Source organism: Dermochelys coriacea, chromosome 8 (assembly GCF_009764565.3).
Source record: "Dermochelys coriacea isolate rDerCor1 chromosome 8, rDerCor1.pri.v4, whole genome shotgun sequence".
In the NCBI taxonomy this organism is placed as follows: domain Eukaryota; kingdom Metazoa; phylum Chordata; order Testudines; family Dermochelyidae; genus Dermochelys; species Dermochelys coriacea.
In genome coordinates, this window is record NC_050075.1 from 106,305,069 (window position 1) to 106,325,882 (window position 20,814).

General features: G+C 43.8%; 1 protein-coding gene across 6 annotated transcripts in view; it reads left to right on the top strand.

Annotated features, from left to right (window-relative positions):
* KIF2C (kinesin family member 2C) overlaps positions 1-20,814 on the top strand; it is a 49,407-nt gene that overhangs the window by 20,066 nt on the left and 8,527 nt on the right. For all 6 annotated transcript variants that reach the window (XM_038414287.2, XM_038414289.2, XM_038414288.2 and 3 more), the window contains 9 exons: positions 2,333-2,387; positions 2,483-2,645; positions 3,004-3,094; positions 6,984-7,047; positions 7,966-8,057; positions 8,720-8,862; positions 11,826-12,030; positions 16,727-16,837; positions 17,675-17,742. In XM_038414287.2, the coding sequence (XP_038270215.1) occupies positions 2,333-2,387; positions 2,483-2,645; positions 3,004-3,094; positions 6,984-7,047; positions 7,966-8,057; positions 8,720-8,862; positions 11,826-12,030; positions 16,727-16,837; positions 17,675-17,742 (992 nt within the window). The remainder of the gene's footprint in view (positions 1-2,332; positions 2,388-2,482; positions 2,646-3,003; positions 3,095-6,983; positions 7,048-7,965; positions 8,058-8,719; positions 8,863-11,825; positions 12,031-16,726; positions 16,838-17,674; positions 17,743-20,814) is intronic.

Genomic DNA, 20,814 nt, shown 5'->3' on the forward strand with positions numbered 1-20,814 from the left:
CACTTGCTGGTCAGTTCAAAGGCTTTACCCTAGTCTGGTTTACGCTTCAGGGTTTCCATGTACAGTGAGTGCATGGCTGCCTTCAGGGTCCTCTCCAGCGCTCGGGGTGATGATGGTGTTGTCGTCGGACCTGATCTGCGGCACCAGGACTCCCAGCTCCTGGTGCTCCTCGCACCACTCCCAGTGGCAGCTGATGCGCTTCCCCAGGCAACGCGTGGCATTGCGAGAGCGGGACCACAGTGAAGTGATGCCGCGCCCGTCCTGTCCGAATTCGCCATCCAGGGAACCGCTCAGGAAGCTGGCGGTGTCTTGGTTGGAGTGGGCTCTGCTGATCCGCTTCTTTGTCACGTCCTGGAGGGCATTTGCTGCAATGTTCCTTACCATGGGTGTCGGGACACATCAGCAGGCGGAAGGTGTGGTTGATCACCGCGATGTCACACAGGTCACCCATATGGGGGACATTGGCACTGCCATGCCTGTGGGCGATATAGACCAGCTCGTTGCTGGCTTTCTGGGGAAGGAACAGCCACTTCTTCACCAGCTGCTGGACGATCTTGTCTGCCTTGTTGAGGGGTACCTTCGCCACAGTGGATCCCCTTAGGACGAACGAGATAGGGAATCAAGAAGGTGTTCAGGGCATTTATCTTCTGCCACGGTGCTAGCAGGGAGGCGTCAGTCTTGGCGGCATCCCGCAAGATCTCCTGGATGGTGTCCTTGGGTGTATGCTGGACACGGAAACCCATCAGCATGCCGAGTGCTGGTACGCCTGCCCCTCTGCCAAGGGGATGACAGGCTCGCCCTGGATCTGGAACCCTGTCATCTACACCACGTCCCTTTTGCTGCCGTCGATGTGGAGAGTTGCGCGTTTCTTCGCATTGAAGCGGAGCCCCATCCAATTGGCAGCTCGACTGGTGGCATCTAGCATACGTTGGAGGTTCTGTGGGTCGTCAGAGGTCAGGACCAGGTCATCCGCGTAAGCCAGGACACTCACCCTCTCACAGTGGAGGTTGAAGCCATCTGTGCCATTGGAGATCGCTCACAGCAACAGCTCCATGGCGAGGTTAAAGATGATGGGGCTGAGGGGACAGCCCTGCTTAACTCCACTCCGGATTGGGATCTCGGCAGTCTCCCCTTCGACCAAGCGAATGGTGGTGCCGCATCCCTCGTATACATTCAAATTCAACCTTAATGTGTCCCACTCAAATCAGAGGAGCTACTGGAGGGCTGAATTTGGCACATTGATTACATACATTGCAAATTATCATGTCTGTTTGGATTTTTAATCTGTTTTGGACCAGGCTCTCCATTAGCCCAACACGCTATGTATAGATCTTTGCAGTAGAGTGAGCTTTAGTAGTATTAGAGTAAACTCTGGTGGTATTCACAGAATAGTGATGGGGAGGAAACATTGGTGACCTTGGCCGTTTTTACCCTATAGACTTAAGTTGACCTACGTTAGGTCGACATACAGCCGTGGTGGTTCACATCCACACTATCCTCCTCCTGTCAGTGGTGTACGTCTTCACCAGGAGCACTTCCACTGACTTAAGGGGACAATGGCTCTCAGGGCTCTCAGCTCCCTGCCAGGCTGCCCCTTTCCTCTTTTTACCCCCACGGCTCCACGCAAGGAATGGGGCAGCCGCGCTGGGCCTCTTGGCTCCCCACCAGGGGCTTGGTAGCTAACAGGACTCTGGATGTGGAGCTCCCTGCTGGGCACAGCTGTGCTCCTGATAGGGAGCAGGGCCCGAAACCCCAGGAGGGCAGCCAGGCTCCAGGCGGGGAGATCCATGCTTGGAGTCTGCTGTGGCTACCCCATTCCTGTTAGGGAGCCATGGGGGGCATCTGGGCTTCCAGCAGGGAGATCTGCACCTGGTGTCCAGTTGGTTACTCCATTCCCAGCAGGAAGCCAGCTGTGGCAGAAAGGCTCCTGTGGGGAGCCTGGGTGGCAGCCTAGCTTGGAGCAGAGACCAGGCAGGAGCCTGGCTGCAGAGTGTGGAGCCATAAAATTGACGGCCAATAGATGACAAGTAATGCAGTTTTTACAGGGACACTGTGTCACCCGAACTACACGGACATAAGCCCTATGCCCCTTGTGGAGGTGGAGTTATGTTTGGTGTAGTAGGGCACTTACGCTGGCAGAAGAAGGGCTGTATTGTGTACGCTGACATAATTAGATCTACGTAAACTGCCTTACGTCAACCTAATGCTGTAGTGTAGACCAGGCCCTTGTATCCTTACAGCCTCCACTGCAACACTGATTTAGCACAGGTGTGTTTGGGGGAATAGTGATACTCTGTATTCAGTCTCACTGTAACCTATCCTTCTCTTAAAGATAGAAGAGCACAGGATCTGTGTTTGTGTAAGGAAGCGCCCTTTAAATAAGCAAGGTAAGTGTGTGTATGTATCGGCAAAATTTAGTCTGGATTCTGATGCCACTTTGATATTACTTATTCATGTTACAAATATCTTTTTCCATCAACAGAACTTCACAAGAAGGAATGTGATGTGATTACAGTTCCCAGCAAGTGTGTCCTGCTGGTGCATGAGCCAAAGTTGAAAGTGGACCTAACAAAATATCTCGAGACCCAGGCATTTAGATTTGATTTTTCATTTGATGAAACTGCTTCCAATGAAGTGGTTTATAGGTAATGCATAGTCTTACATAGTGGGTCTGAGCAGCACAGGATTAACATGGTGGGAATGAAAACGTAAAGATTACTACCTCAGATTGTCTTTAATTTAAAGGGATTGATATTTTACAATCCAGCTAACCATATTTGGTTTTGGTAGAGACCTGTGTACTGTGAAACATCTAACAGGAGCCCTTAGCTTAGTTTTTGTCTGATCTTAATGTTTACTACTGAATCCACTTCCATTTGTTGGATTCCTGGGAATTATTTGAAGATTCTAGAAGTATAGTGATTGCTGAAGCCAAGTATGGGCTAGTCAGGAGAGTGCCTCCTTTCTTTGTGCCTTATTCTTTTTATACTTCTAAATTCCTAGGTTCACTGCGAGGCCTCTTGTACAGACCATCTTTGAAGGTGGAAAGGCTACCTGTTTTGCGTACGGCCAGACAGGCAGCGGCAAAACACATGTAAGTGATTGACTGGCTGTCTTCTAAAGGCCTCCGATATCTCAGTTTAGATAAACTGATTAAAGCACTTTTGGATATTTAAGGTAAATAGCCTTTCATCCAGCAATTGGATCTTGGTTTTTGATCGTCCTTTGAAACGATAATGGAGAGAGTTCACTTACCTTACCAAGAGGTGAGTTAGTAACCATTAAAACTTCAGCAAGCAAATAGCTGCTTCCTTTCTTATTGCTGAGAAAGTAATGAGGCTGACTCTGGCAGTGTTATTTAGTGGTTGAAGACCAGGACCAGACACTGCTGACTTGTAATCCTGGCTCTGTCATTAACCTCAGGCAAATCTCAATCTCTCTGCCTCCATTCCCCAGCTTGTGAAATAGGGTACTAGCCCACTCAAGAGGTGTAAGGATTGTTTGTATCATATTTTGAAGATGTACACTTTAAAGGCTCTCTGAACTCTTCCAGAAATACTTAATACACTTACAGAAATAAGCCTCTTCTCATATATGGTGTAATGATGCTGGTTCTGTCAGGACCCAACTGAGAATGCCAGTTCAGGACAAATTGCTTAAAGCAGGGCAGTTACAACCCAAGGCTGGGATTTCTGTGCACACCAAGGCAAACCAGCCAAATAGGGAAGACTTTGGTTTTACCCCACTGGCTAACCACTAGTCACACAAGCAATTCCTGTAGATGCTCCAGTTTCCCAGTATCACCACCAGTGCCACTCATTATGGGGACAAATGGTTATGAAAACCAATACCCCAGTAAAAGAAAAAAGATTCTCTCGATCCCAAAGGACCAAGCCCCAGACCCAGGTCACTGTGCGAATCAGATCTTACCCACAAATCACACTGTTGCCAATCCTTTAGAATCTAAAATCTAAAGGTTTATTCATAAAAGGAAAGATATAGATGAGTTAGAATTGGTTAAATGGAATCAATGACATACAGTAATGGCCAAGTTCTTGGTTCAGGCTTGTAGCAGTGATGGAATAAACTGCAGGTTCAAATCAAGTCTCTGGAGTACATCCACAGCTGGGATGGGTCTCAGTCCTTTGTTCAAAGCTTCAGTGTAGCAAAGTCCCTCCAGAGGTATGAAGCAGGATTGAAGACAAGATGGAGGAGCTGCAGCAGCTTTTTATATTCTCATGCCATGTGGTCTTTTTGTTCCAAAGACAAGCTGTCCATCACATGGCATGGAAAAACCTCAGAGTTCTGTCCATAGGCATGTCCTTGCACACCTTACTGAGTCACAAGGCCTGTCTGTCTTCTCTCAATGAGTCAACTGTATATCTGATGGTCCTTAATGGGCCATCAAGCAGGCTAGGTAGAGCTGACACCAACTTGTCGGAGTGTCACCCAGAAGCATAGCACAAATTTGAAATGCAGACAGTATAGAGCCAATACTTTAAATACAAAAATGATACATGCATACAGATAGCATAATCATAACCAGCAAACCATAACCTTGTCTTAAACACCTTATTTGACCCCCTTATTACAAGATTTGGTGCCACTACAGGACGTTGGTTGCAACCATGTTCTATATGGTCCCAGTTCAAGTCAATAATGTGACACATGGATACCCCCTGATCTGGATATTACTTGTGGAATGAGCAGATCTTCATTGCTGTGAGTTAGGTATCTTAAGCTTTTCTCTTTCACTTCAGACTTTCTGCAGATGTTCTGTGGTATCACACTCTGGTCCTGGTTCACTGCCTCCACACCAGCTTTTAGGTTGGGGAGACCTTACAAGTGTGGACACTTTTTTGCCTACAGGATACTTGATACTAGACTTTCAGTAACTGGAACCTGTTTTCTTCCCCTGTAGCTTTCCAACCAAGTCTGAATTTCTCTCCCTTCAGGTCACCTGTCAGAGTAGCCTAATACACCGCCTTGTGTGTTTTTGGTTATGATTTTCCCCAGGTCATGCAGCAGAGTGTTTTAACTCAAACCTCTGATTGGTTAGTGCCAGTTGATTAGACAAATGACTAATCCTGATGTAAAAGATTGATGCTAAGGGAGATAAAGGTCCAAAAAGTAGCCTAGGAATTGTCTTGTGGCTTGTTACTTCCCATTGGTGTTACCCAGGCATGCAAAAGGAGTTGTTTTCTTCGCAACTTTTTTTTATTCCTATAATGGAGGTGATCTCTGGTTGTGGCCACTCCCTATATACCTTACTGATTGAATCCTATGGGCTTATAAATGTTTACACCTATAAAATATCAGGTTTATTTAGCTTCATCTAAAACTTCCTGGTCATCAGTTTGCTGCTGCTACGGTCCAGCAGCATTGTCTGATTTCACAGGCAAAACACTTAGGCCATTTCCATTAGCATGAAATGGGCAGGTCTGTCCAAGTAGTGATGATCAGCTAAGTAGATTCTACTAGGACCCCTAGATACAAATTATAGGTAGGAAAACTACATTTTTCCATTTTTGATCACTGATCCAGGATCAGAACTAGTACTAGGAAAAAATGGCTGCTTGTGGAAGGACTTGTACTGTACATTGAGCCCTGGCAGACTGATACTGGATCTTGTTAGGCTAATGGTTTATTAAATAACTCGGTTCCAGGGTTTAGAGGGTGTAGGGTTGATAACTGTTACAGCAATTAACTTCAGCAGCTACCTTAATTTTGTTGGAACTGAAAGCATTGTGGACGGATGAGCAAGATAGTAGTCACAGTGACACTAACATAAGGTTCTGCCAGGTTTGGAAACAAGGTGAATTCTGCCTTTTCAATGCCACATGGAAAATTTTGCTATCTTGGAGTGCAATTTTTTTTTTTCCCTCTGAACAGAGGGAAGCCAGGTTGCATTGCTAAGATCCCAAATTCTCGCTTGTAGATAAATAGTTGGCTGGAACTCATGTGATTTCCCCATACATTTAATAGCACCTAGAGGATCCCTTTGTCCCTAGTCAGGGGTTTCCAAACTTCTTGCTGGCATGACTCCATTTTAATGAATTCTTTCTTTCCGGGATCCCAGACAGCATGGAGGACACAATTTTGTAGAGCAAAATGGTGCCCTCCACACAGCGTGACCTCTCATGCATCATATATGTGCACTACATACATGCTCTACAAAATGTTGTCCTCTGCACAGTGTGACTTCTCACACACTGGACATTTGTGAAGTCACTTGGTGCAGAGGAAATAGTGTCGTCCACACATTAGGGATTGCTATGACCCCATGTGCTGATGGCATGACTGCACTTGGAGTGGGATTACCATGTCTGGGTTTTCCCAACATTTCCTCTTTTTTGATTCTGTACCTTTTTGTCCAGGCAGATTTTTCAAATAAAAGGAGAAACATCCAGGATCTTTCCACAGTAGACATTGCAGCTCAGAAAGAGCTGGCTCTGCATCCCGAATGACCTTTCCCACTGCATCTGCAGCTGCTGGATCCTACCCACCCTGCCTCTGGCTTCCAGCCCTGGGAAGGGGGAGATGCAGGGAGGTGCTGACGGACAGCTGTCACTGCGTCTCAGGCTTGCTTCAGACACCATAACAGGGAGCGACATTGCCTCCCACCTTGAGAGTGAGGCCACAGTCATCCCCTCTACAGTGCCTTCTTTTTGGGAACTTGAAAGATAACCCTAATTTGGAGTCGCAACCCACAGTTTGGCAACTACTGTCCTAGGTGCTGGAAAAAACGTGGTTGTCACACTGACTAGTTCCAAACATTCAAAATGAGTTAACACAATTACATCAAGCTTTTTATCCTGAATTACATGGCATAGCACCATGTCTAGTTAGTCCATTGAGATCACAGGTTGTTCATGTGGACTCTTTTTTTTTTTTTTTTCCTAGAATATTGTTGGAACTACAGTTGAGTGATAACCTGACTTGCTTGGACTGCACCTCTATAATGGTTTTTTTTGTTTTTGTAGACTATGGGAGGAGACTTCTCTGGGAAAACTCAGAATGTCTCAAAGGGGATATATGCTTTTGCATGTAAGTTGACTCCTCAAGTTTTCTAATCCAAGTTGTGTATAGTATTTTTCCTTCATAAGACTTCAATAACTTCTCATACATCTATATAGTAAAGCCCATAAGGCCTTTATTTTAAAGTTCTTTATGAATAAATATTTAAAGAATTCCTATGAACCCTGATTATCATGTGTTCCTAATAAGCAGCGATAAATTTAGTTGCAATATTTATGTAAATCACCAACTATAGATATTAACCAATATATAGCTTCTGGATATAATGGTATTAACAGTAATTTTTATTAGAGCAAAAATAATTAATTTAATCAAGATCAAAACACACACTCTGAGGCAGAGGTTGTGTGTGTTTGTTGCGTAGGGTATTGCTGGTTCCTAACAAATTAGTAGTAATAGCTTGGCTCTAAAGGAAAGGCTTTTTTGGGGGGGCGGGAGTGGTGGAAGGAGTTGGATTTACTTTTGAACTCTCCCTTTCAAAACCAGAATCTTCCTCTATTTGCTGAACTGTACCTTAGTTTCCTTGTCTAAGAACCCCAACTAACACTTTTTTTAAACAAGCGATTCAAAGCTATAGAGGATTTGTAATGTTATGCAAAGTTAAAACTTTGCCAAGCCAGAAAATTTTAAAATCTCTGCTCACTGATGACTTGAGAAGTAGAAGCTCACATAATCCCTTTCTTTTTTTCAGTCTTAATGAGGACACAGCTGAAATCAGATTCACTTGGAGGAGTCTTATTGTACAGATAACTCCATTACTATCTGGCTGGGGCAATTGTCATTCCAGCTACTAGATACTATAACTGCCTTGCTGTGAAGAATTTTGGAAGAGGCAGAGTCCCAGGGGCAGCTGAAATTGTTGTTCTAAAATCTGGTTAGGTCATGTTTGTTTGTTTGTTTTTTGTTTTTTCTTCCTTTCCCCATCAGCACGAGATGTCTTCCTCCTTCAAAGCCAACCGAGGTACAGGAATCAAGACCTGGAGGTCTATGTGACATTCTTTGAAATTTATAATGGGAAGGTGAGATCTTGTGTCTTGATTTTGGTCTGAGTTTTTTGACCATGCATTTGATACATGGTACAATTTTATTTAGCTATCTGCATGTCATTGCTGGATCATGGGACCTTTGTGCCTCTGGTATTGAATTGGAAAGTCTGGGGTATGCATAATTCATGCTATGTACCTCTCCTTTAAATGTTTCAGAGTAGCAGCCGTGTTAGTCTGTATTCGCAAAAAGAAAAGGAGTACTTGTGGCACCTTAGAGACTAACAAATTTATTAGAGCATAAGCTTTCGTGAGCTACAGCTCACTTCATCGGAAATTTGTTAGTCTCTAAGGTGCCACAAGTACTCCTTTTCTTTCTCCTTTAAATGAAGAAACTGTGAAATAGGTGTAGGACAGTGGCTCTCAAACTTTTTTACTGGTGACCCCTTTCACATAGCAAGCCTTTGAGTGTGGACTTCCCCCCCCCCCCCCATAAATTAAAAACGCTTTTTAAAATATATTTAACACCATTATAAATGCTGGAAGCAAAGCGGGATTTGGGGTGGAGGTTGACAGCTCATGACCCCCCATGTAGTAATCTTGAGACCCCCTGAGCTGTCCCAACCGCCAGTTTGAGAACCCCTGGTGTAGGGGATGGTTCTTTACTTGTGCATCTCCATCTCCTTGCTCAAATACAGGTGTTTGATCTCTTGAATAAGAAGGCAAAACTCCGAGTGCTTGAGGATGGAAAGCAGCAGGTCCAAGTAGTTGGCCTCCAAGAAAGACAAGTCAGCTGTGCAGATGATGTGATCAGAATGATCGAGATGGGCAGTGCCTGCAGGTTTGTCTCCCTGGGCTTCTGCTTCCTTTATGTGTGTGTGTGTGTGTGTGTGTGTGTGTGTGTGTGTGTGTGTGTATTTAAAAAATTTTCCAGCCTTTCTTTCCTATTACAAGTCTCTCTAGGGTATCTATAACGAAGCTTAAAATAAGGGTCAATGAACATTGTCCCCCAATAACAAGCATATGCTTCAGCACCTTGACTCTAAGGAATAGAAAAAGAAAATCAGCCAGTAGACCAAATCCCAGAGATGGGAAAGCATGGACATGAGTGTCTTGCAATAGGTTTTAAACATGGCTAGCTCATGCATAATATTCAAAACCTATCAAGGTAACTGTCTGGTTAACAGAACCATGGGATGTCTGTGGTACAGCACCTGTACGCTACAGGGTTCTGAGTGGGAGGCAAGGACTGTCTGATGCTATTTGCTGGTCACGCAACACATCCAAACTCTTGAAGGCTCTTCCTATATCACGGTTGAAGAACAGTGGTGGCAGCATGGTTGCACACTGCTAATTCTACACCATGTGGTGGCTTCTCTGTGAAGCTCCCCTCTCGTAACTAGTTGAGTTTTTAGAGAAGTTTTTCCTCCAGCTTATAAGAGTTCAGTAGCAAGCATTCTTGTCATGAATCTGAAGAGGCTGGAAGTGCAATACAAAATTTAGTTTAGAGAAGGCCTTGTGTATATCACACTGAATGTCTGCATTGATCTACCCTAACCCTTTTTTAGTCTAGAACTCCCTAAGCACATTCAACTTAGGTTGACTTTTTTTTTTTAAACCTTTCCAAACTCTAATACTTCCTACAGTAATATGTTATGAAGAGTTTTTGTCTCCCTAAAGGTGGGAGGGGAACTTTTCAGGCAGTAGATGGTAATGGAGGTCAGGGGAGGGTGGGGTTATGAAGGTAGCTTATCTGCCATCATACTAAACGTCCACACCCATGTGTGACACTTCCTCGGCATGCCCAGGATTGTATGTCACCCTTTTACCTCAAACTCCCTCATGCCGGAGGCCAATCTTGTGGTAGCTGGGTGTCAGCTCTTGAACACAACCAGCCTTTCAGCCATTCATGCTCTCCTCAGGACTCTGCCATTCCTGTTTTGCTTTGCAGGCTATTAGGTGCATCTCAGAAGCATCTGCCTGTAGTGTCTGGCCCCTGTCACTGGCCACGCACAGTAATTACTAAGTCTGCTGTCTCCCAAAGGGAACAGTTGTTTGGTTTAATATAGGATTCACACTTTGCTTAATACTACAACGCCGAGATGTAGTTATAATATACAAAAGAATCTGTTTATTAATAAAGAACAGAGATTCAAATGAGTAGAGTAAGAATATTAAGATCAGGTTACAAATAAAATATCAAATGCACTCCTAAGTCTACACTGATTGAATAGGAAAGGTAACCATTAATCAATTAGAGGTCCTCTCCAGAATTCAGTCTGACAGAGTTGCTGGGTTTTCAGTCATAACCAGGGTCCAGATTTTCATGAATCCTCCTTTGTCCTACAAAGGGGTTCTTTTCCCTTCTTCCATAGTCCAGTAAATCTTTGAAATGTGTCCTTTTGAAATGCACCCCCCAAATAAGACTTCTTCCCAGTTGCTTGTTCTCTGGTATGCTAGTGCTATGTTGAGTTCATATCCCCTCCTCATCAGCCTGTTTTCCTGTTGACTCTGCACGCAAATGGGGCTTCCTTTATGTCAGCTTTACCATGCTTAATTTACATTGTACAGAGACTTTCCTTCCCTCCTGTCTGGAAGAGAATTTTTCTCCCTTTGTTTAGTTGCAGACTTTATGGCATAGTATCAGTAAGCGCACACAATTTATCATATAGTGTCAGTGCATACATTTCACAACAATAGTGACAACCAGTGTTTCATTGGCTTTCATCTGATACTGCACAAGACACTTCTTGTATAAATACTATGAAAGCAGTGTGTTTAAGTGTAGTGGGTTTGTCAGGCCTGATAGGAGTTGCTGACGGAACAGAGAGCCCTTTGCCAGCTGGCATTGAGGGATTCTTAGGATCACATCATATACTTGCTGAAAACATGTATCGCTGCCCTGCAGCAAACCAAATCTGGACCTGTCAATCCTCCAGGGGTTAATAATTAACATATACTTAAAAAATCCTTTTAAGGATTTCAGAGCATCTACGGTGCATCAGACAGCAGTTTGGGAGAAGTTAACTTCTGGACTGACTTGATTGGATAGGTGGCAGGGGTCTGGTACCCAAGTGTAAATGGTACTAAACAATGGGTAAACTATACCAAAATAAGGAACCTGTCTCATCTTACAGTGGAAACATGATATGGCATGAAGTGTGGTCTATTCCAGGATAAAAATAGTAGGGAAACTGAATGTGGGCTATAAGGCTTCAAGAGAGGGCAGGTATCATTCTAGGCATTAAATACCTATAAGGAATCTGAGTAGTCGGAGGCATTCTAGCTAGGAAAGTTGATTCTGTACCCTGAGACATCTCTAACTGCTGGCAGCGAACCCTCAAACTACAAAACATGAAGGTTAGATTTCTGAGGCACAGGGGTTGATGTATTTCCTGTTGCTAGCTGGGGTTGGTGGTAAAACTGCTTTCTGAAGCATTTCTCTCCATGCAGTCTGGAAAAATATTCCTTAGTACTAGTGACAGCCTCCATATACAGCTTCAGAGTCTCTTCAAGAGATAATGGGAGTGTCTGCAAAGGAGTATAGCAGAGAAGGATTAGGGCTTGATTAAATCAAGCTGTGGAAATAATGGAATTACTTTTTTAATTCAATTGTATTAATGTCTGACAGTGGGGTTTTTGTTAATAAAACCGAGCAGATAAACTAAAGGCTGGGTGCCTTTTTTACTGACTTCATTTGTGAATATCTTATGAATGTTCTTCATAGTCCTGGGGGAGCTAGGCATGAAATATGCTTTGTGACATGTAAAATTGTAATAAACTTCATCCATATTTCTGCTATAGGACATCTGGACAGACCTTTGCGAACTCTAGCTCCTCACGATCACATGCCTGCTTCCAAATCATACTACGCAGAAGAGGGAAACTACATGGCAAATTTTCCTTGGTAGACTTAGCTGGAAATGAGAGAGGTGCGGATACTTCTAGTGCTGATCGGCAGACACGCATGGAAGGGGCAGAAATAAATAAGAGCCTTCTGGCTTTGAAGGTAGAGTAACTCAGAGCAACATCAACGTTAATCAGCAAAGTTTGGATGGAAATGACCTATTGGATTATCTGATCCATCTTCTTGCAATGCAGGGCTGTTCCTTACAGGATGCTTTTTTAGTCTATATTTTTAAAAAATGGACCGTCCTCAAAGGAGCCCAACTCTGTTCATTGAAAGTTATGCTGCATGTATTTCCATTCAGAATTCTTTTGTCAGGAATCCAATTGCTTAAATCTTGTCAGCCCAGAGACTGCTATAACAGTTTTCTGGAGCTCTACCCAAGAAGTCTATTTAAAAGTCTAAGCAGTTAGACAATCATAAGGTGTTCCTGAAGAGTCAAATAACTAAAAGCTCTGAGGCAGGGGCCATATCTTGCTTTGTGTCTGTATAGCACTTGGCAGAATGAGGCCTTGACCCTGCTTGAGTCCTCTAGGTGCTGCTACAATAGCTCTTTATTGACTAGCTTTTCGAGTGCTTGCTCATGTCAATTCCATTCTAGGTGTGTGCACGCCCATGTGCATGGCTGTCGAGATTTTTGCCTTCAAGGTATCCATAGGGTTGGCTCTGGTGCTGCACTCATGCATTGGTATATTAGGCGCCATTGGCCCTACACCCCTTCAGTTCTTTTATTGCTTGTGGTAGTTAGTCAGAGCCTTTTCCTTGGCTAGCAGTTTTGTCTCTTTTGACTTCGAGCCTTAGGGCCTTGCAAATAATTTTTTTTATAGTAGTTCGTGTTAAGTAGTTAAGTGTAGTTAGAAGTTAGTCCCAGTGGGGATTTCTGCTTGGACTACAGCAGGTCTGTGGCTGTTAGTGACTCCCAGAGCAGCTGCCTGAAGTGCTTGGGGAAGTTGCATGTGAAGGACAAGTGTCACATTTGCAAAAACTTTTTTGGCCCAGGACCAAGAAAGAGTGCGACATCCATCTGAGGGCCCTCCTCATGGAGGCTGCTCTCCGCTCGGTGTGCAGTCCTTCCTTCCTTCCTTCCTTCCTTTTTTTGGGAGGAAAATTGATTCAACAGCTAGCCTTCAGTTCCAGGTGGTGAACCACCAGGCTCTCTTGGGCAGATACAGTTTTAACTCATGGGACTTCCTTTGTAAGTTCAAGGAGTCCCTGCCCCAGGACTTGGCCCAGGAATTTGGCACCCTGGGGGGAAGAGGATATTGTGGCAGGAAGGTGCTCCCTTCAAATGGCGTGGGACGCGGCTGATTCGGTGGCTAGGGTGGTTGCATTGTGGTGGTGATGAGGCGCAGATCCTGGTTTCAGACTGCTGGCCTATCCCAAGAAATGCAGGCCTCAATTCAAGATGTCCCATTTGATGGGAATGGCCTCTTTGTGGAGCAGACTGACTCATGGTTGCATGGCCTACAGGACACTCGGACCACTTTCACTCCCTGGGTCTGCATACGCTGCAATTGTCAAGGAAGCAGTTCCGGCTGCTGCCACCAAGGCCTTGGCAGCCTCGACAGGGGTCTGCAAGGAGAAGAGATAGAGACTCTAGCTTTAGTCGTCGCCGCCCTTGCTCTTCCCGCTCACTCATGCAGCCCGGCCCACCAAAGCATCCCAGGGGCCAGAAGTGCTTATTTTGAAGGCGCACTTGAGAGCGACACCCCAGTCAACTCCCCAGATCCACCTTGTTCTTTCCTTAACCATCTTCGTACCTACCATTCACCCAGGTCACAGGTCACCTTGGACCACTGGGTGGTAGAGATAGTATCTCAGGACTATATCCTGCAATTCTTGGCCACCCTTCTTCAGGGACCCTTCTCATGAGCAACGATTTGTTCAAGAGGTCGAGAACCTCCTGCACACGGGTGGTGGGGGAGGTCCCTCGGGACATGAAGGGATAGGAATTCTACTCCTGCTACTTCCTAATCCCAAAAGCAAAAGTGGGGCCTCAGACCCATTCTGGACCTGTGATGCCTCAACAAGTCTCTCAGGAAGTTGAAGTTTCGCATGGTCTCCCTGGCCTCCATCATCCCCTCCTTGGTGTAGTAGGAAAAGAGCCTGAGACATAACCCCTTGTATTAGAGGCCTGATACGAGGCAGGATCTGCTCTCAATCTTGCAAAAACAGGGCTGGTATTGCAGAAATGCACATTCCTAAGAAGTGCTAGTCGGAGTACTTGCGCAAACACATCCCGATATTAAGTGGTACCAGAACATCCCAATATATCAAGGATGGTACAAAAACATTCCCCAAGAATAACCAGAACACACTGACCCCTCCTAAAAGATAAGGTCAGGGTGACAGTCGGTAAGGGAGATGTTTTGATCAAACCAACATGTATAAGATGATGGGTGATAACTAGCAATGTCACTGGGCAGTAACTGTCAAAGAGGCAGTACTAACTTGTTTGTATTTGGGTATAAAGATGTGTATCAGAGGGATTCTTTGTCTGGCCTTGAGGAGGAACGGAAAGTCCCGCCGTTCACTGAGCTGGTCCATTGTTATTGGCATACATGGATTACTGGTCTGGTAGAGACTGTGGGATACTAGTACCGTGCTTTGTCAACAATAAACCTGGCTGGGTGCCTTTGTCCCTTAGCAGATCTTGTGGTCATTGGGCAGTTCACTCGAGGTCTGCCGTGCCAGCTGCCTGCATAGAGCTGATCCCCCCCCCGCCCCCCCACCACACTGGTGACCCCCAACTACTGATCTGGTAAGTAAACAAGCTGTCCTCTGTTGGAATTGTGATCTAACATTAAAAAAAACACAAGCTAGGGAACCCCTGTAACCTCTCCCCACAAATCCCCTGGTGGTTTTTTTTTTTTTTTTTGTTTTTTTGTTAAGGTCTGGAGCATCTCCACCTCCATGTCAGGGATCCCGTCCCTTCCTGGGACCTGAACCTCGTGCTGTCGCGGCTCATGAGTCCTCCTTTCAAGCCTCTAGCTCCCTTCTCCTCCTCTCCTGGCAAGTTTCTTTCTTGGGCATAATATCCGCCCATAGGGTCTCTGAGATTAGGGCGCTTACTTTGGAGCCGCCCTATATGGTGTTCTACAAGGACAAGGTGCAGCTGCGGCTGCACCCAGTGTTCCTGCCCAAGGTATTCAGGGGATACCATCATAGGGCCTAATCACATCAGCCACACTATCAGAGGCTTGTTCACCTGCGCATCTACCAATGTGATATATGCCATCATGTGCCAGCAATGCCCCTCTGCCATGTACATTGGCCAAACTGGACAGTCTCTACGTAAAAGAATGAATGGACACAAATCAGACGTCAAGAATTATAACTTTCAAAAACCAGTTGGAGAACACTTCAATCTCTCTGGTCACTCGATCACAGACCTAAGAGTGGCTATACTTCAACAAAAAAGCTTCAAAAACAGACTCCAGCGAGAGACTGCTGAATTGGAATTAATTTGCAAACTGGATACAATTAACTTAGGCTTGAATAGAGACTGGGAATGGATGAGTCATTACACAAAGTAAAACTATTTCCCCATGGTATTTCTCCCCTCCACCCCACCCCCCACTGTTCCTCTGATATTCTTGTTAACTGCTGGAATTAGCCTACCTGCTTGTCACCATGGAAGGTTTTCCTCCTTTCCCCCCCCTGCTGCTGGTGATGGCTTATCTTAAGTGATCACTCTCCTTACAGTGTGTATGATAAACCCATTGTTTCATGTTCTCTGTGTGTGTGTATATAAATCTCTCCTCTGTTTTTTCCACCAAATGCATCCGATGAAGTGAGCTGTAGCTCACGAAAGCTTATGCTCTAATAAATTTGTTAGTCTCTAAGGTGCCACAAGTACTCCTTTTCTTTTTGCCCAAGGTAGTTTCACAGTTTCATATTGGCCAACTTACCTGTCTTCCTCCCAAAGCCTCATAAATCGGAACAGGAGTGCAAATTGCATATCCTGGATGTCAGGAGGCACTTGTCTTCTACATTGACAGGACTAAGCATTTCGCAAGTCAACGCAGGTGTTTGTTGCGGTGGTGAACAGGATGAAAGGTTGCCCAGCATCTGCTCAGAAGATTACATCCTGGATCATGGCCTGCATCCGCTACTGCTACGAGTGGCAAAAGTGCCTCCACCGGTGATGGTGACCTCCCACTCGACTAGGATGCAGGCTTCAGCGGCGGCCTTCCTAGCCCAGGCGCCGATTCAGGATATCTGCAGGGCCGCTTCCTGGTCGTCTGTCTACACGTTCACGTCTCATTATCCGTTTACCCAGTAAGCCTGAGACGATGCTGGCTTTGGCAGAGCAGTGTTGCAAACCGCACAACAGTGAACTGAGCCCGCCTCCAGGGATACAGTTTGAGCCACCTAGAATGAAATTGACATGAGCAAGCATTCGGAGAAAAGCCGGTTACCTACCTTTCGTAACTTTGTTCTTCAAGATGTGATGTTCATGTCCCTTCCATTATCTGCCCTCCTTACCCCTCTGTTGGAGTTTCCAGCAAGAAGGAAAGGAGGGGGTGTAGGGCTGGCGGCACCTAATATACTGATGCACGAACGTGGCACTCGAGGGCACTACAGCCAACCCTACAGAGACCGCTAAGGCAGTCGCACATGTGGGCACACGCACACCTAGAATGGAATTGACATGAGCAACGCATCTCAAAGAACAAAAGGTAGATAACCGTTTTTTTTGTTTTTTTTTGTTTTTTTTTTTCTGGAACTATTCTGTGGAGACTTGTCAACCAAGATGGCAAACATTACATTAATGGGATCTATTTTGCTCCTCCAGGAATGTATCCGAGCACTAGGTCAGAACAAATCTCATACACCTTTTAGGGAAAGCAAGCTGACCCAGGTGCTAAGAGACTCATTCATAGGGGCAAACTCCAGGACTTGTATGGTAAGTATAAATGCTTTATGGGCATCTTAAAATGCATGTTCTAATTCTCTATCAATTTATCAGCTTTGAGGTTCATAATATTTGAAGTGCAGGCTAACTCTGACAAGTGACTTCCTAGGTGACTGTGTGGTTTCATATTTGTCTTGGTGACTCCAGGTCAAATTGGATCATTTCACGAGTGAAAAGATGTTTGCTTTCCTTCCTTGCATCAGAAAGCTGGTTGTTAGCTGGTGATGAGCCAGAAAGGCTGTGCATTCACGGTTTAGATATTGCTTTATAAATACATGAACCAGAAGTCAGTGAAATCTGCTCCCCATCCCATAGCTTTACAATGAACTTTCTTGAGTCAAATCCCTGATGATTCTGAATAACTGTTAAGATCAGGTTTCAGAGTAGCAGCCGTGTTACTCTGTATTTGCAAAAAGAAAAGGAGTACTTGTGGCACCTTAGAGACTAACAATGCTCAAATTTGTTAGTCTCTAAGATGCCACAAGTACTCCTTTTTCTTTTTGTAAAGATCAGGGCCAGAGTAAATTGCTGACTTGCATTTACTACTGAACGCTGACTGATGCAGCATTTTACTCTTCTAGAACGTATCGGTGCCCTTTCAAAGGCACCAAGTGAGCCAGTGGCAGCACTGGGAATAGAAATCAAGTTCCCAATTTTAAGACTTTCTGTAGCTGTCAAAACTTTGTGCAATGTTCTAGGAATATTTTTGCTTTCTAGAGAGCCTTTGCCTTAATCCATCTTTTGAACAGTTTGGATGAGGTGTCAAGCAAAGCATTTAGCAGTAAGCAAAAGCTTGACACATGCTTATTATCATCCATTTGTTTTCAGATTGCAATGATTTCCCCAGGCATGAGTTCGTGTGAGTACACCTTAAACACCCTGAGATATGCTGACAGGTAATGGCCTTTCTCACTTGTGAATTTTTCCCATTGCAAAGAGGATCATGACTCACTAACTCCTGAGCAAATGTTCTTGTTGCCTGCCTTAGGTCACTCTTCAGAGCATTTGGTTTTCTGTTTGTTCTGACTCCAGGTCAAATCTGCTAAATCAAAATGGGTTCTAAAAGCCAACTTGGAGCCTTCCTGGCTAGGACATAATTACCAATAAAGAGAATGCATTGAAACCTTGGTTAATAGGTTTCCTACCTTTCAGGTTAGGATTGCACTTTTAAAAATGACCTGAGAAGTGAAAACAGGATTTATTCCCTCTTCTGCTTCTTGTAGTTGTATAAAAGCCAAAAGGGGAAGGTGGAGGGGTTTAAAAAAGTCTGCCTGCTTTTACCTTAAAAGAATCAGAAATGTGAAGTCTTGTCTTCCGTGGCCTCCTATCAGCCTTGAAGAACTCAGAAATGCCCAGGCCATGCTTGGCTATAGTTTTTCTTCCAACTGTTTGTCGGGTATTAGTAAAATGAGTGTTAATTTTAAGCTGCGTTGATACAAATTGCTTCACTTCATATCCAGTGTTGTACCAACTAGCACTTCAGGCTGTTTTCCAGGGAAAAACAGTTTTGGAGAAGACCTGATTTTCCCTGGTAAGAAAATAAGCAAACTCTTTTGGAAAAACCCAAACCTTTCAGGCCCTTTATACTTTGTCGTAAAGAAACAAAAGGGCACAAACTCTGTTTCCTTGTTGCAAGTCATTAAAGGCAAACTGCAGAGTGAATATCTAATTTCAAGTTACATTAAATTTATGTACCAGCCAAGTTGTGTTGGGGTACTCTGGCAAATAATGCCAAATCTCCCGCATTTAACAGTGCGATTAAAACTGCGATAATCATGACTTTTAAAATCTAATTTTTGTGTTAATCGCTTGAGTTAACTGTGGTCAATTGACAGCCCTATTAGGAGCCACTAGGAAATGAATAAATAATAAGATAAATATAATACCACTACATAAATCCATAGTATGCCCACACCTCAAGTACTGCTTGCAGTTCTGGGTACCCCATCTCAAAAAGATGTTAGAATTGGAGAAGGTACAGAGAAGGGCAATACAAATGATTAGGGGTTTAGGACAGCTTCCATATGAAGGGACTGGTTAGCTTAGAAAAGAGATTACAACTGAGGGGGAGGATGTGATAGAGGACTATGAAATCATGAATGGTGTGGAGAAAGTGAATAGGAAAATGTGTTATGTGAAAGGGGGGGGGGGAAACGAGTCAAGGGTCACCCAACAAAACTTAATAGCAAGTTGTGAAAGCCAAAAGTATGGGTTTGAAAAAAACTAGATACATTCATGGAGGATAAGTCTCATTGATGACTATTAGCCAAAATGGTCAGGGATGCAACCTCATGCTCTGGGTGTCCCTAAGCCTCTGAATGCCAGATGCTGGGACTGGATGATGGGATGGATCACTTGATAACTGGTCTGTTGATTCCCTCTGAAGCATCTGACACTGGCTGCTGTCAGAAGACCGGATAGTGGGCTAGATGGATCATTGGTCTGACCCAGTTTGGCCAATCTTATGTTAAACAGAAGCTCCTAAAGTTGGATGTTTTTAAATTAGTGGGTCCAAATAACCTGCAACAAGGTTTTGTGGTTTTTTTATTTTATTTTTTATTTTCCCCAGAGCGTGCTGGTCTGAGTTTTTTCAATAAGTCTTGGGGCAGTCCCAAAAATCGGGAAGAACGCTAATATTGTGCCAATTTTTAAAAGCATAAATGGGCTGACCTGGGTAATGATAGACCTGTCAAACTGATAATGAAGAGGCTAATAGGAGACTCTATTTTTAAAGAATTAAAGGCAGGCAATATAACTAATGCAAATCAACATGGGTTTATGGAAAATAGAACCTGTCAAACTCACTTAATTTTTTTGAGATTACAAATTTAATTAGTAAAGGTAATAGTGTTTGAAGTAATATACTTAGATTTCCGTAAGGCTGTTTAAATGTCATGCAGTATCAAGTAAGATTAAAAAACCAGAACAGTACACATTAGCATGGTACACATTAAATGGATTAAAAGCTGGCTAACTGATGGATCTCAATGTAATTTGTAAATGGGGAATGGTCTTTAAGCAGATGTGTTTCCAGCAGGGTCCAACAGGCACCCGTTCTTGGCCCTATGCCATTTAACATTTTTATCATTGACCCTGGAAGAAAAAATAAAATCAGTGAAAGTTTGCAGATGACCCAAAAATTGGGGAAGTGGTAAATAATGAAGAGAACAGTTGACTAATTCAGAGCGATTAGAATCGCTTAGTTAACTGGGCACAAGCAAACAATATGCATTTTTAATATGGCTAAATGTTAATGTATAAAAATCTAGGAACAAAGAATGTAGGCCATACTTACAGGATGTGGGTGAGACTCTACTGGGAAGCAGTGATCCTGAAAAAGATTTGGAGTTAATGATGGATAATCAGCTGAACCTGACCTCCCAAGGTGACACCTGCCAAAATTGCTAATGGGATTTTGGGACGCATAAACAGGAATCTCAATAAGAACAGAGAGGTTATTTTACTTCTGTATGTGGCACTAGTGCAACCACTGCTGGAATATTGTCCAGTTTCTGATGCCCACAATTCAAGAAGGATGTCGATAAATTGAAATTCAGAGAAGAGCCTTCAGAATGATTCAAGGAGCTCAAAGGATTAGAAAAAATGCCTTAGTCTATCCCTTTAACCTATTTAGTTTAACAAAAGGAAGATTAAAAGCTTACTTGATTATGGACTGTACATATCTATGGGGGAAAATGGGCTTTCCAGTTTTTCATGGAAAGATTTAACATGATCCAGTGGCTGGAAGTTGAAGCTAGACACATTCAAACTGAAAATAAGGTTACTTTTTTTTTTTATTGGTGAGAGTAATTAATTAAACATTGGAACAGTTTACCAAGGGTCGTGGTGGATTTCTCCATCACTGACTAATTTTAAATCAAAATTAGGATCTTTTTAAAAAAACAAAACAAAAAAACCTCTCTAGAAATTATTTTGGGGGAAGTTCTATGGCCTATGTTATACAGGTC